Source organism: Entelurus aequoreus, linkage group LG06 (assembly GCF_033978785.1).
Source record: "Entelurus aequoreus isolate RoL-2023_Sb linkage group LG06, RoL_Eaeq_v1.1, whole genome shotgun sequence".
Lineage (NCBI taxonomy): Eukaryota > Metazoa > Chordata > Actinopteri > Syngnathiformes > Syngnathidae > Entelurus > Entelurus aequoreus.
The window spans coordinates 83845207-83859298 of NC_084736.1; the positions used below are offsets into that span (position 1 = coordinate 83845207).

The 14092-nt window shown below is 37.6% G+C and overlaps 1 protein-coding gene, 1 long non-coding RNA gene and 1 other non-coding gene across 5 annotated transcripts in view; 1 reads left to right on the forward strand and 2 right to left on the reverse strand.

Moving 5' to 3' along the window:
- Positions 1-1494: 1494 nt before the first annotated feature.
- trnaf-gaa (transfer RNA phenylalanine (anticodon GAA)) lies at positions 1495-1567 on the forward strand. The gene has a single exon. It is a non-coding gene; the product is annotated as a tRNA-Phe (tRNA).
- A 1010-nt stretch (positions 1568-2577) lies between these two features.
- Positions 2578-3677, reverse strand: LOC133652675 (uncharacterized). The gene is made up of 2 exons (XR_009826607.1): positions 3235-3677; positions 2578-3119 (listed from the first exon to the last, which is right to left on the reverse strand). It is a non-coding gene; the product is annotated as an uncharacterized LOC133652675 (long non-coding RNA).
- A 25-nt stretch (positions 3678-3702) lies between these two features.
- si:ch73-138n13.1 (calponin homology domain-containing protein DDB_G0272472) overlaps positions 3703-14092 on the reverse strand; it is a 69805-nt gene continuing 59415 nt past the window's right edge. For all 3 annotated transcript variants that reach the window (XM_062051673.1, XM_062051672.1, XM_062051674.1), the window contains 4 exons: positions 6664-6785; positions 6448-6584; positions 4058-4133; positions 3703-3988 (listed from right to left, as the gene is read on the reverse strand). In XM_062051673.1, coding sequence (XP_061907657.1) covers positions 4058-4133; positions 6448-6584; positions 6664-6785 — 335 coding nt within the window. In that variant the 3' untranslated portion in view covers positions 3703-3988. The remainder of the gene's footprint in view (positions 3989-4057; positions 4134-6447; positions 6585-6663; positions 6786-14092) is intronic.

Sequence of the window (14092 nt, forward strand, 5' to 3'; positions counted from 1 at the left end):
TTCCTCACTAGTTATTGCCCTGCATCCTACTTCCTCACTAGTTATTACCCTGCATCCTACTTCCTCACTAGTTATTGCCCTGCATCCTACTTCCTCACTAGTTATTGCCCTGCATCCTACTTCCTCACTAGTTATTACCCTGCATCCTACTTCCTCACTAGTTATTACCCTGCATCCTACTTCCTCACTAGTTATTGCCCTGCATCCTACTTCCTCACTACTTATTGCCCTGCATCCTACTTCCTCACTAGTTATTACCCTGCATCCTGCTTCCTCACTAGTTATTACCCTGCATCCTACTTCCTCACTAGTTATTACCCTGCATCTGGGTGTTGTTGATAAATGGCTTTGGCTTTGCATAGTAGAGTTTAAACTTGCACTTACAGATGTAGCGACCAACTGTAGTTACTGACAGTGTTTTTTCTGAAGTGTTCCTGAGCCCATGTGGTGATATCCTTTACACACGGAAGTCGGTTTTTGATGCAGTACCGCCTGAGGGATCGAAGGTGTGTAACATCATGGCTTACCTGCAGTGATTTCTCCAGATTCTCTGAACCTTTTGATGATATTACGGAGCGTAGATGGTGAAATCCCTAAATTCCTTGCAACAGCTGGTTGAGAAATGTTGTACTTAAACTGTTGAAATAGCAAATGTTTGAAGGACCGGAAGTGACGCTGTGGCGCATTTGCTTACATGTGAGTTGAAAAATAAAGGTCCCATAGTGTCCCCTCTACTCAACAGCCATAAAAAGATTAGAACCCTCCCAAATATATTACACTATACACATCCATTCACACATTATATTACTTGCATTTACTTTCACGTAAAAAACACTCATTTTTAACGTGTTTTGACTTTTATTTTATTTTGTAGTAGTAGCGACTTCCTCCTGGTCAACTTCCTTTGGTTTTCACTTTATCCAAGTGTCCATGCAAGTGACGTCACATTGGGGCCTGCGCGCGTTTACACTGGAGTCTGATAAAAATCACATTTTATTTGCAGTCTAAACAGTTAGCTGGGGAAAAAAATGTATCTAATAAAAAAATCTGAACTGACCACTTGAAAGTAAAACTATGTCACCTGATTTGGGCCACTTTGACCTGCAGTGTAAACATAGTCATAGTTCCCACTGCACACCAAATCTGATTTGTTTTTCCCAGTAAAAACACTCCAAACCTGATCTTTTGCCATCAGATTCAGCTCACATCAGGAATTAGTCCTGAATCCTATTTTGAATCTCATCTTTTCAAATGTGACTTCAGTTTAAACGCGCTGCGACCTGAATGTAATTTTGTCGTCATCTTTGGGCGAGCGACGTCATTCGTGTGCGCCGGAAAAAAAGCTGTCGCCGGTAATGAATATTTCATCACAACATCCGGTTTCGCTTTCTATTTAATACGACCACATTTTCGGTGCATCACTCGTCAATAGTGTGCAAATAACAGTCTATATGTAACACATGAATATATATTTTGATTCTGCCTCACATACACGCCGAAATAGCTCAGTTGGGAGAGCGTTAGACTGAAGATCTAAAGGTCCCTGGTTCGATCCCGGGTTTCGGCAGGTGCGTGTATAGCTTTTACCATCAATTGATTAAAGTGGACCTAAAGTTGAAAAACGTATTGTGGTGTTACCATTTAGTGGTCAATTGTACGGAATATGTACTGTACTATGCAATCTACTAATAAAAGTCTCAATCAATCCGAAGAAATAGCAATTGTTGAAAGACCGGAAGTGCCGTTGTGGCGCATTTTAGTTGAAAAATAAAGGTCCCTCAGAGCCACGCTGATGTCTGTGTCTCCTTTACTTAACAGCAATTAAAACATTAAAACCCTCTCAAATATAATATAGATATACACATATTACTTTAAATGTACTTTCATGTAAAAAAATACACATTTTTAGGGTGTGACGACTTTTATTTTGTACTAGTAGCGACTTCCTGCCGGTCAACTTCGTTTGTTTAACTTGATCGACGTGCATGGAAGCGACGTTGAGGCCACATGCACGATTACACCAGAGACTGATCAAAAATACAAATCACATTTTACTTGCAGTCTAAACAACTGGGAAAAAATTATAAAATTTAAAAAAAATCTGATTTGGACCACTTTAAACAGAGAGAAGTTTTTTAGGCACAAACATGACTAAATTGGTGATGCTGTATATTAATGTGCACTTTAATTTTATTGACCGTTTAGTTAAAAAACATCAATTATAAATGTATGTTATTTTAGCACAACACAATTGTATGTATTGCAAATGAGTTTTGTCAGTTATTTATGAGTCCATTCTTATGCAGTATATTTGGCAAGTACTCATTTTTTTATTCAGCCTGAGGTTTATGTGTTAAATGATTATCTTTGTGATAAACACATGGTTTGATATCATTTGACAAGGTTGTAAACCATAAGTATGTTAGCTATAATTGTTGAATATGATTCAAATCAAGAGCAAGGTGACTAATTCAGTGTTAACATTTGAAGTGGGCCCCAGGACCCTCTGTATTGGAACAGTTGGGCCTGAGGTCAAAAAGGTTAAGAACCCCTGCATACAACACCAGAAAGACACTGTAGTGCAAGTCAAATACATTTTTTTTTTATTAAGAATTGATTGACTTTAGGACACTGGCCAGAACAACACAGTGAAATAAAAAAAGGAAGAAAAAAAAAAAGCCATAAAAAAAATTAAACCCTCAAATTTGTGTTAAACATGTTTAGTACAAAGCAAAAAAAAAACAAAAACAAAAAACAAAGACAAGCCAGACATTCAAATGCTTTGTATGAACATTCTCATTTTTAGGCGACAAGACCAAAAAGAGGGATCAGTGCTGTCGTGCATCAAGCGACCAAGTGCGGAAGAGAAGCGGTGATGGAGTCATTTATTTAACAATGGAGTCGTGTCAGTCAAAAATCATACCCCTGACTCTGGGCAGGTCACTTTGAGCAAAGCAGCAATTATCGACGTTTGGGCGAGGAGTTCACGTTGCCAGAGTGAGTGACGACAATAAGGTGCTGTATGGCTTTTTATGGATGCCAAAAGTAGGGCCGTGACATGCTCAGTCTTGTCATATTTGTGCTGTGAAGGAGTGTTTGATGATGCAAAGTCACCTGGCCTAAAGTCCCACAAAGAAAAATAGACATTTAAACACCAATTACATATTTTCTCCCCAAAACTATCTCTTTATCATAGTGAAAACATAGAAAATATAACATCTGATGATTACTTACATGATATACATCCCAACTAATAATGTCGTCAGCAGCTTCCAAAGGAGTGTCTGATGTATTGTCACATGGCCACGCTCGTGTGGTTGCCATCATTGAAGTATTGTCACGTGGCCACGCTCGTGTGGTTGCCATCATTGAAGTATTGTCACATGGCCACGCTCGTGTGGTTGCCATCATTGAAGTATTGTCACGTGGCTACGTTTGTGTGGTTGCCAACATTGACAACACATGTGACCACACACATGATATATTGTCACATGGCCACGTTCGTGTGGTTGCCATTATTGACAACATGCGACCACCCACACATTGGTCAAGTAAGAAAACTATCAACATTTTCCATTGCACTGTCGGGCTCTATACAGCATGCTGTCCATTGTGCAGTGGTCCCTCAACTTACCCACTTCCTGATGTGCATCTTGATGGGAATTCCATTATCTCTCACCCCCCCCCCCGATGGGAATTTCATTATCTCACCCCCCCGAGGCCCACCTCTTCTGGTCCCTATCAAAGTGTTCCCTCCTTGTGCAGATGTACATGAAAGAGCTGGATGTGTTTTTATACTGTTGTTCTATCATAGATCTTCTATATAAAATTAAAAAAAAGGCACCATGCATGATGATCAACCCAGACAGTAAGAGAAGCAAAAGGAATGAGAAATAAATATATACATCAGCAGCAGATTCCACCCTCCTACTCTCTGAGTCGAATATTAAGGCCTCGGTTTCTGACGGGTCCATCTGGAAAGGCAACCCTGAGGGGAGAGAAAAGTGTCAAAATGGACAACGAGCAAGCAAAATAGCATTCTCTCAGCTCGGCTTACTTAGTTCTCGTTCTCATATTGACTCAAGCGCTTCTTGGACTTAAGTTCTTTCAACCACTTGGGCGATTCCTCCTCACTAAAAGGAATGAGAGTTCATGCATGAAACCGGCAGCTTGCAAGGTGTTTCAGAAAAGGCCTAAGACTGTTTACGAACACATCAACACACATCCAGTATGAGGTGAGATCAATGAGGTAAGAACAGGATAGAAAGTGCAGTGGAACTAGTTACAATGCAATATGCCATGGAAATACAATGTTAACACTTTTGTTCAAACTAGTACAGTTGCACTTGTTTATTCTGTAAAGGAATGAGTTAAATGTTTAAAATGATTGGTTAATTGTGCTATTATGAAGTGCAATGTCAGCACTATTTTTTTCCTGCAATTTCAAATGCACTTGTTTTAATAAATAAATACAGCGTTCTAAAAGCATACACAATCTGTGTAAATATATTAGTCTGTGGTTAAAAGGACTTGAAACTCAAAATGCAGGACTTGGGACTTGACTTGAGACTTTCCAGTCTTGACTTTGGACTTGACTCGGGACTTGACTCGATACTTGAGGGCAAAGACTTGAGACTTACTTATGGCTTGCCAAACAATGACTTGGTCCCACCTCTGCTGATTACCATTACCAACAAACTGATGGACAACTCGCTTTGGAATCAGAAGTTAAAGTGACAATCAGGGGCCGTACTTATCAAGCTTCTTAGAGTGCCATTTTACACTTAAGTCCTGAGAATTTGCGAAATTTAGTCCTACTCTCAAACTTAAGAATAAAAGCTTTTTATCAACGTTCTTAAGTCTAAGAATCACTCCTACTCTCCACCATATTTAAGAGACCTTCAGAGGTGTCTTAAGTGGTTAGGAGTTGCCAGCAGGGGATGCCACTGAGGCGAGAGAGACGTGCGCGAACGTTCAGGGAACGGAACAATGTTTTGTTTTTTTGATGACGAGCAGCTGATCAAACGGTATCGTTTAGACAGAGCGGGTATTATTTTTGTCACAGATTTAATACTTTTCGATTCCTTGTTGATTCCTGCATGTGTCTGCAGTGGGCTAGTATATATAGAGCCACCCACACCAGTTTCAAATTAGTTGCCTAATTAATGAATTGGAAAGAAAATGTTATGACAGTAGCGTATGTGTGTGGCCGTGAGGTGAGTGACGTCAGTGAGTGTGTGGGCGAGAGAAGAGAGGGAGCGGTAGCGTGAGTGCCGGCGGGGACTAGTTTGTTTTGTATTATTTTGTAGTTTATTGTCAAAATATACACTCCCATTGTCCACTTAAATATTTCCAAGATATTTCTTTATTCTTAGACAACGGATTCCCTTCCGTGATTGGTCATTTCTATGGACACAGAAATGACGTCACCTAAAATTGCGTTTACGGCACATAGTAATGTCGTAATTCAGCTCTGAGTGTGACACTTAAGATTCAGTCCTACACTTCGCTGAAAGTGTGAGTAAGACGCTTGATAACTAACTTTTAAGTGCAGCTTTCAGCCAAGAATTTATTTACTCTTAAGTCAACTCTTAGCAGACTTCTTAGGAGTAATTCTAAGAAGCTTGATAAGTACGGCCCCAGATATTTAAGTTCAGCTGGTGTAGAATTTCATTTTAAAAGGAAAGAACTTTGGCTTTTTGTACTAAATAATATCAAGTAAACTAAGTTTGAATGCCTTATCTATTTTGCAGTCCGAATTGAAAGACATTTATCAAAAAGATGAGATTCCTTATTAATGGGGACCTGTTTTTGTTAGAATTAATTGTTTGTAAATGATCACAAAAGCTTTGTATTACATTGAGTTCCTGGCAGGGGGACGGGAGCCGTCTTTGGGGCCTACAGGGAGGAAGGCTCGTAAAACTCCACTGTGACTTCAAAGCGGACAGATGGCAGGATCTGCCCAATTTCCAGACGAACTCTTTTTGAAGTATTTTACGAACTCTCTTTGAACTATTTTATGGAACTCCTTATGAACTGTTCGGTAACCAAAGGCAACGCTGTTTACGACCCACTTCCCTCTGGATGTAGCTGTGGTCAGGTGGGGGGGATAAAGTCAAATAAAGAAGCGTGGGTGACACTGTAAGAGGTTACAGGTCGACATGTTTTCTCCTCAATATTGAGTCCAAATTTAATCCTGGCTCTGTTTGATTCTTTGCCTCTTGTCTTGTTTAATAGATGTCATCAGTGTTTGAACCTGACAGTTTTACAGACATCAAGATGGCCATGACGTCGTGGTAGAGAAGACAGGTAAAGTGCGTTAGACTCCAGGGGGATTACTTCCAAGGGGAAATGTTAAAAGTTTGGATTGGAAACATAAATCTCTTGCAACACAAGTCCTGGAACTTTTAACACACCTTGTGTAAGAAAATGTTTAGTTTCACTTACCCATTTTCTTTCCCACCAGCGGGGGGCAGTACACGGGCAGCCCGAGGAAGGAAAGGTGATTTAGGTGAGCGGGAGATTAGGGAAGGAGAGGGTGCATTAGTGTGACTGTCGGAGTCACTCCTCTTCTTTAACTGGACCTAGCCACAGAGGTGAAATACATTTTGAAGGAGCCATGGTTCATGGAGTGTAGTTGGACCTTCTTAGTTCAACACTGACCTGTAAAGCCAGGGGGTCCACCCCAGGAAACAAGGCCACCCTCTGCGGCTGAACACCAACTTCTGCTGCTGGAGTCTGCTCCTTGGAGTCCACTTCATCCATCTTCCCTTCACTCCTCTCCTCTGTCAGGGGAACACAATAGTCTCCTGAGAGTGAGGATAGTGCTGATAACACAATAGTCTCCTGAGAGTGAGGATAGTGCTGATAACACAATAGTCTCCTGAAAGTGAGGATAGTGCTGATAACACAATAGTCTCCTGAGAGTGAGGATAGTGCTGATAACACAATAGTCTCCTGAGAGTGAGGATAGTGCTGATAACACAATAGTCTCCTGAGAGTGAGGATAGTGCTGATAACACAGGGATAGTACAATAGTCTCCTGAGTGTGCTGATAACACAGGGACAAATAATAGCAGGAATACAATCAGGGATGTTCCCAGCTTGGATTTATGCTGACCATTCCGATATCAAACATCCACGAGTGAGATTGGCCCATACCAATACCAATGTATGTACTGTATTTTTCGGACTATAAGTCGCAGTTTTTTTCATAGTTTGGCCGGGGGTGCGACTTATACTCAGGAGCGACTTATGTGTGAAATGATTAACACATTAGCGTAAAATATCCAATAATATTATTGATGTCATTGACGTAAGAGACTAGACGTATAAGATTTCATGGGATTTAGCGATTAGGAGTGACAGATTGTTTGGTAAACGTATAGCATGTTCTATATGTTATAGTTATTTGAATGACTCTTACCATAATATGTGACGTTAACATACCAGTTGGTTATTTATGCCTCATATAACGTACACTTATTCAGCCTGTTGTTCACGATTCTTTAGACCAGGGGTCACCAACACGGTGCCCGCGGGCACCAGGTAGCCCGTAAGGACCAGATGAGTAGCCCGCTGGCCTGTTCTAAAAATAGCTCAAATAGCAGCACTTACCAGTGAGCTGCCTCTATTTTTTAAATTGTATTTATTTACTAGCAAGCGGGTCTCGCTTTGCCCGACATTTTTAAATTCTAAGAGAGACAAAACTCAAATAGAATTTGAAAATCCAAGAAAATATTTTAAAGACTTGGTCTTCAATTGTTTAAATAAATTCATTAATTTTTTTACTTTGCTTCTTATAACTTTCAGAAAGACAATTTTAGAGAAAAAATACAACCTTAAAAATGATTTTAGGATTTTTATATATACATATACCTTTTTATATATACATATACCTTTTTACCTTTTAAATTCCTTCCTCTTCTTTCCTGACAATTTAAATCAATGTTCAAGTAAACATTTTTTTTTTGATGTAAAGAATAATAAATACATTTTAATTTAATTCTTCATTTTAGCTTCTGTTTTTTCGACGAAGAATATTTGTGAAATATTTCTTCAAACTTATTATGATTAAAATTCAAAAAAATTATTCTGGCAAATCTAGAAAATCTGTAGAATCAAATTTAAATCTTATTTCAAAGTCTTTTGAATTTCTTTTAAAATTTTTGTTCTGGAAAATCTAGAAGAAATAAGGATTTGTCTTTGTTAGAAATATAGCTTGGTCCAATTTGTTGTATATTCTAACAAAGTGTAGATTGGATTTTAACCTATTTAAAACATGTCATCAAAATTCTAAAATTAATCTTAATCAGGAAAAATTACTAATGATGTTCCATAAATTCTTTTTTTAAATTTTTTCAAAAAGATTCGAATTAGCTAGTTTTTCTCTTCTTTTTTTCGGTTGAATTTTGAATTTTAAAGAGTCAAATTTGAAGATAAACTATGTTTCAAAATTTAATTGTCATTTTTTTCGTGTTTTCTCCTCTTTTAAACCGTTCAATTAAGTGTAAATATCATTAATTATTAATAATAACATAGAGTTAAAGGTAAATTGAGCAAATTGGCTATTTCTGGCAATGTATTTAAGTGTGTATCAAACTGGTAACCCTTCGCATTAATCACTACCCAAGAAGTAGCTCCTGGTTTCAAAAAGGTTGCTGACCCCTGCTCTAGACATTTTAAATTGCCTTTCAAATGTCTATTCTTGGTGTTGGCTTTTATCAAATACATTTCCCCCAAAAATGTGACTTATATATGTTTTTTCCCTTCTTTATTACGCATTTTCGGCCGGTGCGACTTATACTCCGGAGCGACTTATACTCCGAAAAATACGGTATGTATTAACTGTACGTTTTATGTACTTTATTATTGTATTTGATCAAAACAAAGTCAATAGTACACAGTAACTAAACAAAACCAAAAACTATGATCAATAACTCATTCAAATCATTTTGAGGTGGTGACTTGTCCAGGGTGTACCCTGCCTTCCGCCCGAATGCAGCTGGGATAGGCTGCAGCACCCCCCGCGGCCCCGAAAGGCACAAGCGGTAGAAAAATGGATGGATAATTTTGTCCACTAATCCTCCTGTGTCTAAGGACTTATTCTCTGAATTTGTAAACATCAACCAAAACAATAAACAATTATTTTTGACTAAATAAAAATATCGATATGATCATTCTAGTATCGATCATATACTGATATTACAGGTGTGTTCACCACCACATTATGAATCCCTCCTGGTGTGCTGCCTGTGACAATGCTGTCACACAAACAGTTGTTATATTATCCTGTCTCTGGACTTGTATTCATCTACTTGTTAATAGCAGTTTATCCTGTCTCTGGACTTGTATTCATCTACTTGTTAATAGCAGTCTACTTTCTGTTACTACACGGTTACATCTGCACTTCTTAAACTTTACTAAGCACACGTATAAAATACTACACGGTCTAGCTCCAGACTATCTTGCTGATTGCATTGTACCATATGTCCCGGCAACAAATCTGCGGTCAAAGAACTCTGGCTTATTAGTGATTCCCAGAGCCCCAAAACAGTCTGCGGGCTATAGAGCGTTTTCTATTGGTGCTCCAGTACTATGGAATGTTCTAGCAGTAACAGTTAGAGATGCTACCTCAGTAGAAGCATTTAAGTCCCATCTTAAAACTCATTTGTATACTCTAGCCTTTAAATACACCCCCTTTTAGACCAGTTGATCTGCCGTCTCTTTTCTGCTCTATTTTGATACTGGACTAGAAGAAGATATACTTGTCTGCCTACCAATTAGTGCGAGAGTTGAGCGGTAAACTTAATAAAGACTTTGTTACGTCTAGGGATGATACCGGTTTTCCCGGTTGTTTGATAAGAAAAGAACCGAGTCCTCAGACTCGAATCTCTTTTTGAGAACCGGTACCCGTTATCGAGACCACTATAATAAAGGAAAAGAGTTGATTCTTTATTCGAATCCAGTCCCGACCAGAAAAGCTCCGTGTGACATCACAATAAATGACGTCATGTAGCTCAGTCATTAGGCGCAGATAGCGAAAGCAGGAAAACAATGGACGGGAAAAAGCGCTCCAAGGTGTAATAAAGTTCAAAACAAAAGCTATAATCCATCGAATAACTTTACTGAGAGATTTGAGCAGGGTAAAACACATGACCAACACTTTTACCACCAACCGGAAACATAGCAACCAGGCTAGCAACGCACCTCCTTTACGGCAGCTGTCGCAACCTTCTTAAAACAACCGCAGCACATACATATATATACAACACTGCAGCACATACATATATATACAACACTGCAGCACATACATATATATACAACACTGCAGCACATACATATATATACAACACCGCAGCACATACAGCACATACATATATATACAACACTGCAGCACATACATATATATACAACACTGCAGCACATACATATATATACAACATATCTCCCTTTTTCAACTTTTGTTTTTTTTTCCTTGTAAACGTTACAAAATCACTCTGTAGATGTGTTGTTTGTCTAATTATAAATAATGCAGACGAGGCGTGTTGGCTGAGTTCTTGACGTTTACTTTCACAGCGTGGCAACATGCAACACTTTTCGGGGCTACCGCGCATGCTCGTAACTCCCGTTGCATGCTGGGTAGTGTAGTTGTTATATTCTCTAGCTCATAACATTTTTCCCCCATAAATAAATAATGTTAACTCAATAAAGTGTATTTCTTTTTTTAGCTTTAACTTTTCATTTTTTAGCATTGTAACCACATTTGCAAAGAACTTTTCTCTTCATAGAATTTTCTTTCAATAAAGAAATAAAGTGCAAAAATGTCAAAGCATCATAACAAACAGTTATGTTCCAATAGCAGCAGAAGTGCACTTTTTCGAAAGCTGTATTATTTTCACTTTTGTGCCCAAGGGACTGATTTTATTTAACACTATATTATTATTTATACACCTGTAGTGATCACAGAGACAGCTTGTTTTTGTGTTACTGTATATATTTGTTTCTCTGAAAAATCCCACTTAATATACTTTGGGTAACAACAGTCAATATTTATTTATTTTATTTTATTTTTTTAGGTGGGTAACAGTCAATATTTATTTATTTATTAGATTTTATTTTTTTATTATATAATAAAAGTGAGCTTTTGTTAAACCAAATATTGTGTTTTTTTTTCCATATACAACAACCTATCTGGACTCCATAAGAGAATCGATAAGGAATCGGTTCGATAAGAGGATTCCATAATAGGCTCGAACTCGATAATTTCTTATCAAACATCATCCCTACACATTATTATGCCTAATTTGGACAACCAGGTATGGTGAAGATAAGGTACTTTTTAAAAAAAAAATAATAATAAGATAACTAAATTAAAAACATTTTCTTGAATACAAAAGAAAGTAAAACAATATAAAAACAGTTACATAGAAACTAGTAATTAATGAAAATGAGTAAAATGAAGTGTTAAAGGTTAGTACTGTTAGTGGAGCAGCAGCACGCACAATCATGTGTGCTTACGGACTGTATCCCTTGCAGACTGTATTGATATATATTGATATATAATGTAGGAAGCAGAATATTGATAACAGAAAGAAATGGGGGGAGGGAGGTTTTTTGGGTTGGTGCACTAATTGTAAGTGTATCTTGTGTTTTTTATGTTGATTTAATAAATAAAAAATAAAAAATAAAAAAATAAATAAAAAAACGATACAGATAATAAAAAAAAACGATACCGATAATTTCCGATATTACATTTTAACGCATTTATCGGCCGATAATATCGGCAGGCCGATATTATCGGACATCCCTATAAATTAGCATGGTCATCTGTGACTAAGCTGCCAAAGAAGAGTATTGGCTGATACCAATGATAATCAGATTTCAATATCAGCACAAATCATAGAACATACTTGTATTATTTTGTAGTGTGGAATGTTAGAAATGACTTGATCCAGGGATATTACTCAGAGCGACAGTCGGTATGAAAAGCACTAACCTTTGAACAAATTCAGTGGTAAATAATGTTCATTTCTTTTTAGAAACATTTACACTGCAAAAAGTCAGTGTTCAAAAACAAGAGAAAAAAAATTACAAAAATGAGGGGTATTTTACTTGAACTAAGCAAAATTATCTGCCAATAGAACAAGAAAATGTGGCTTGTCAAGACTTTCCAAAACAAGTCAAATTAGCTAACCTCAAGGAACCCAAAATACCTTAAAATAAGTATATTCTCACTAATAACAAGTGCACTTTTCTTGGTAGAAAAGAAGAGACCTTTTTGCTCAATATGTTGAAAAATTTTCTTAAATTAAGTTAATGATTAAAATGATCCATCATGATTTTTTTGTCATGCTTGAAGTAAGAAATGATGACTTTAAAAAAGTAGTTTTATACTTGTGAGTGTTGATGACACAGCTTTGCAACAGTTGATATTCTAGTTTCAAGCATGTTTTACTCAATATAGCTCATCAAATCTCAGCAACAAGCTGTAATATCTTAATGACATCATTTAGGACCAAAACCCTTAAAACAAGTAAAACACTAACATAAAATCTGCTTAGTGAGAAGAATTATGTTATCAGACAGAAAATGAGCAAATATCAGCCTTATTTGAGATATTTCATCTTACTTAGATTTCACTTTTTGCAGTGTAGTGATGACAATAATTCATTAAATTAATCTTATAATGCAGTAAATTGAATGATCCACACGTTTCCATCAGGATACTTTCTAGTACGTGTCTACCTTGGATAATATGGAACTATAATTATTTGAAACGTGTCTACATTGACAAATGTCGTGTTTTAGACTGCAATATTGTTCAATGAAAGTCACTTAATACGTAAAGTTGTGTTCAAAATAATAGCAGTCCCACATCACCAGCAGGATAAATCCAAGTTTTTGTTAGAATTTCAACTTCTACACTGCAAGTAAGTTTCTAGAAGGTTTAGTAAAGGTATAGAAAACCAACAGACCCAACAGGAATGACGTGCACGCTGCTGATTCTGTGAAACTGAATCATTTACTGAAAGGGGCGTGTTCAAAAAAATAGCAGTGCTGCGTTCCATCATTGATTATGTGTAAAAAAATATGTTAAACAAGTGGCCCTTATTTTAGGATCAAGGCAACTGACGCTGCATATGCTGGCTGTGCATTTGTCCTTGGAAAAACAGAGTAAAATGGGTCGTTAAAGACACTGTTCAGAAGATTAAGAATTTAATAAAAGAGGTGAAAACCTATAAAGAAGTGCAGAAAATGATAGACTGTTCAGCTAAAATGATATCAAACGCTTTAAAATGTAAGCCAAAACCAAAAAGGCGAGGCAGAAATAGAAAAACAACTATTGGAATGGATGGGAGAATAACCAAAATGGCAGAGGCTCAGCCAATGATCAGCTCCAGGAGGATCAAAGAAGATCTAAGATGGCCTGTGAGTACTGGAACAATCAGACCACATCTACGTGAAGCCAAGCTAGCAGCAAGAAGCCCCCGCAAAGTCCCATTGTTAAAAAAAAGACGTGTGCTGAAGCGGTTACAATTTGCCAAAGAACACATTGACTGGCCTGAAAAGAAATGGCGTAATATTTGAGGACTGATGAGAGTAAGATTGTTCTTTTTGGGTCTAAGGGCCTCAGACGGTTTGTCAGACGTCCTGCAAACTCTGAATTCAAGCCCCAGTACACGGTGAAGACAGTGGTGCAAGCATCATGATATGGGGATGTTTCCCGTACTGTGGTCTTGGTCCTATTCATCGCATACCAGGGGTCATGGATCAGTTTGAGTACATCAGAATACTGGAAGAAGTCATGTTGCCGTATGCTGAAGAGGAAATGCCCTTGAAATGGGTGTTTCAACAAGACAATGACCCCAAACACACCAGCAAGTGTCGTAGAATTTCTGACCTCTTGACCTATATTTCTTGTCTTTTAAGAATGTCCGCTCATTTTCAATTCTCTTGTATTTTGTGCCATTGAATGGACCAGTTGTGGGACAAAAGTGAATATTAAGTCGTGCCAACCTGTCTACAGAATGGGTTGACTGTCTAAAGGATTCGAGTTGTTATGGAACAGATAGGGAAAACAAGAAGACAT